This window comes from Phragmites australis, chromosome 3 (genome assembly GCF_958298935.1).
Source record: "Phragmites australis chromosome 3, lpPhrAust1.1, whole genome shotgun sequence".
Classification (NCBI taxonomy): domain Eukaryota; kingdom Viridiplantae; phylum Streptophyta; class Magnoliopsida; order Poales; family Poaceae; genus Phragmites; species Phragmites australis.
The window spans coordinates 16,336,504-16,340,425 of NC_084923.1; the positions used below are offsets into that span (position 1 = coordinate 16,336,504).

At 53.2% G+C, this 3,922-nt stretch overlaps 1 protein-coding gene across 1 annotated transcript; it reads right to left on the reverse strand.

Annotated features, from left to right (window-relative positions):
• Positions 1-1,726: 1,726 nt before the first annotated feature.
• LOC133912422 (NAC domain-containing protein 92-like) lies at positions 1,727-3,623 on the reverse strand. The gene is made up of 3 exons (XM_062355136.1): positions 3,238-3,623; positions 2,851-3,128; positions 1,727-2,728 (listed from the first exon to the last, which is right to left on the reverse strand). Exons 1-3 carry the CDS (start codon positions 3,437-3,439, stop codon positions 2,168-2,170), a joined length of 1,041 nt encoding a protein of 346 aa, XP_062211120.1. The 5' UTR covers positions 3,440-3,623; the 3' UTR covers positions 1,727-2,167.
• Positions 3,624-3,922: the final 299 nt, after the last annotated feature.

The window sequence follows — 3,922 nt, forward strand, 5'->3', positions numbered from 1 at the left end:
ATCCTTACTTTTTTATCATATCTGAACAAACTACGACATCACTCTCGATATATTTATTTAGCGGTGCTCCTATAACATATTTATATATGTATTCTTATGTTTATGATTAATATTATCATATTTAATATTTTTATTTTTATTATAACACATGTACTTAGCTAGTAGAGTAGGACATGCGAGTTGTTTTCAGGTCACGAAACCCTCCCCTACGGCCTAAGCTTCTTCTAATCTGCCTAGCCTTGGGGTGAGGTGGAAGAAAGAATATCCGTGCCAGCTCTCGCTGCGACAAATATTATTTCGTTCCCTGTACGTGCCAGAGCGAATCTTGCTGATCCTTCCATCCATCCTTGTCATCCCCCGTGCTCTCACCGGGTATTGCTGCACGAAGCGAGCGCATGGAAATAGCCATACACCGCCCGGAAACCCGGCGGCGTCCCCCTGCCACCGCGCGCCACAACCCACAGGCCTCTTGCGTCGAACGGAAAGCAAAACGATGCCGCGTGCCTGCCTGCGATGTCCGCCCGCGCAAGCGAAAAATCGCGCAGCTGTGGCTCGGCAGTTCCGCGCCGGCCGGCGGCGGAGTCGTCGGTGCGCGTGTGGGCGACAAGTTTTTCCCGTGGAGCTAGTTGGGCTGGGTTGGTTAGACTGTCCCCAATCATATTTTCTTCATTTCGTTTCTTTTTCGATTTTTTTTTCTCGTTCTCATTTATTTTATTTTCTCTCATCTTCAACAGTTTTTTTCGAGTAGAATCGTGAAGGAAAATGAGAGAGAATACAGGTCTAGAAGGAATGATTTGAGAATCCTTTCGCGACAGTAACCGTGAAAAAAAACCGTTAGAACGTTAAAGGAAACGAAAATCCCGTTGTGAAGAGATTTTAACCCTGAACGAAAACCGTTAGACACAGTGTTAGATGTATGTGCCCATTCGGTTTTCGTTTCCCGTCTCGTCGGTTGGCTTTTACTCGCGCGTGGAGATGCCGGATCGAGGGGGCGCTGCTGAGGTTCCCCAAAGAGACGTCGCTTGGTAGCTCCTTCCATCGTGCAGGCTACCCGGCCGGGCTCGAGCCGTGGCGTCGCACCGAGCGTTTGCCTCGGTGAGTTAATTTCTTTTGGAGAGCCTCAGACCATGTGTATCATAATGGAATCGTGACGAGCCAATATGGTTGGCGGAGTAGAAAGCTTTATAATCCTCTTCAATACGTTTATATGTGTAGATTGTAGGTCTAAAATACGTATAGAATATATATGTATAAAGTGTGAATGAGTTTAGATATTACAACTGGTATCAATGTTGAGGCTTATAAAAAAAAAAGCAATGCTGCCGCCGGTAAGCCTACTTGGCGCCGTAGCACAGACGCGCTAGCCATGGCCATGCCTCCAACTGGACGCGATGAGGACGACGTCTTCTCGAAATAATTGGCTGATTTGGGTCCCAACAGGAGCCATGGCTTGGCGTGCGATGCGATGACCGGGAGGGGCCCATGGATCGAAGGATGAATGAGAATGACCGTCAATGACCCAGACCCATCCCATCCATCCATGGGTTAGTTGCTGTTAGATACCGGAAAGGCGTTAATGAGTAGCAGTAGTAGTACTCTCCGCCTCGTCCCGTCGAGCTGCGGTTGCACCACGAAACGAGTAACCGTGCGACGAGTGCACAATTGGAAAGCGGTACAAAAGGGTTAACCGAAGCATCAATTCACATAATGGCATGTCTAGCTCAAGTAATTAACTGTAAATGTACTTATAAAGCGAGCGTTAGCTGGCTCATCAGGCGCCCAAATTGATCAATTCGTGAATCACCCCGCACTGCAGTCTGCAGATGCAACCCCCCTAATCTACACACATTCATTAATCCTATCATCATACTACTACTAATGATACAATTAGAGTACTGACAGTACTATGTACAGACATGGAAATGGAACCTAGGATGCAGTAATTAATTAACAGGGAGGCCCTGCACTAATCCCCTTGCGGTCTGGATAATAATCTAATCAGACCCAAGGTCAGGAGAGGCCTCCGCGGAGGTGACGACGATCGATGATGCATCAGCAAACTGTCACCAACCCAAGCATGGAACACCAAGATAATCAATCAAATCAAGTAATTAATCAACCAAATCCCGCGAAGGTGGATGGGCAGCCCACGATCGTTCAGGCTTGGTCAGTACTTCCAGATGTTGGCCAGGTTCAGGACCGGGTCGTCGAGCTCCTGCAGGAACTGGTGCGACGACGGTGTCACCGCCGAAGAGATCTGCGCGCAGCCGGCGGCGTTGGGGTCCGTGCTGAGCCCGGTCTCGCGGGACGGGATGAGCACCGACGCCGTCTGCCCCGGCACCTGCTCCGCCTTGCAGTACCTCCGGATCGCCGTCGGCAGGTCGCTGGTGTTCACCGCCGGGAGCGAGAAGTACTGGCTCGAGTAGAACATCGGCGGTTGTTGGTTGTGGTGGTACTGCAGCGGGGCGTGCTCCTCCATCTTGACCTGCTGGTAGCTCGTGCCCAGCGCGGCGTGGCCGGAGGTGGACGCGGGGCCCTTGAAGTCGATCACCTCGTCGAGGTCGGCGCCGAAGGAAGAGTCCATGAGGGGCGGCAGCTCGGCGGAGTCTAGTAATTCGCTGATGAACCCCAACGAGCCGACGCGCTCGAGCTCCGCGCCGGCCGCTGCCATTGGCCCGGTCGTCGCCGCCAGCTCCTTGTTGAACACCTTGCAAACAGCCCACTCCTCCTGCACGCAACAAACGATTCAAGAAAAGAAGAGGATTTAGCTCATCAACCCAAAAAAAAGGAAGGAAAATTTCAAACTTGAAGAAGTAATTAAAGGCGAGAGAGGAGACGCGGTGGCCGGACCTTGGCAGAGTGCGAGAGCGGTTGGGGCAGCTTGCCGTCGAGGCGGAACTCGTGCATGACCCAGCCGGTCTTCTCGCCGCGCGGGGCGCGGCCGCGGTAGAAGACGAGCGTCTTCTTCATACCGACGAGGATGCCGCGGCCCTTGAAGATCTCCTTGTCCTTGCCGGTGGCCTTCCAGTAGCCGCTCTCCGTGGCGCGGTTCGTCCGCATCCCCGTCGGATACTTACGATCCTTGTGGCAGAAGAAGAACCACTCCTTCTCCCCCATCTTGGCCCTGGCTGCAAGAATCAAAACACACAAGCTTTTAATTAGGCCAAGAGTTCCGCGAAAAGGTAAAAGAAAAGAAGGAAAAGGAGCAGCTTTGGTTGAGGATATCTAGATACTAACCTGGGAGGTCCCATGGCTCGCACCTGTTGAGGTCGACCTCGCCGATGATACCGGAGGTGAAGCGGCGGTCGATGGCCTTGGGCGTGAGGTAGTGCGAGATGATCTCCTCGTCGGTGGGGTGGAACCGGAACCCCGGCGGCAGCTCCAGCCCGGCCGCGGTTTCCTCCACCTCCGCCTGGTTTATCACCGACACCTCAGACATCTTCGCCGGCCGGAACACTCTCCCTTTCTTCCTTCCACTCCAAACCTCAGAGAGAGCGAAAATGGCTGCCTCAGAGAAAGAGAGAGAGAGAGAGAGAGAGAGAGAGAGAGAGAGAGAGAGAGAGGCGTGTCTGAACGAGAGAGGTGGGTTCAGAGAGAAGGGGCTTGGACTGGAGGAGCGGAGGGGAAGGGGGCGGCTTATATAAGGCTCCACGCGGTTGCGGGCGCGGACAGGCAGGGCGAGGAGAGCCGTGCGGAGCCGGCTTGCAGGCGACGGCCCCCGTCCGGCCGGGTTCACGTCTCTCACTTCTTACCGCGGGGCTGTCGCCCTAAATTACTTGTCCTAAATCCTGTTCTCTCTCTCTCTCTCTCCTGGCCTGTGCCCTGCGCCTGTGGAATATTCATTCATCCGTTCATCCACAGCTAACCCTCTCAAAGAAAAAAAAACGCGGCAACGATGCGGTGGAGGAAACCACAGCTTGTT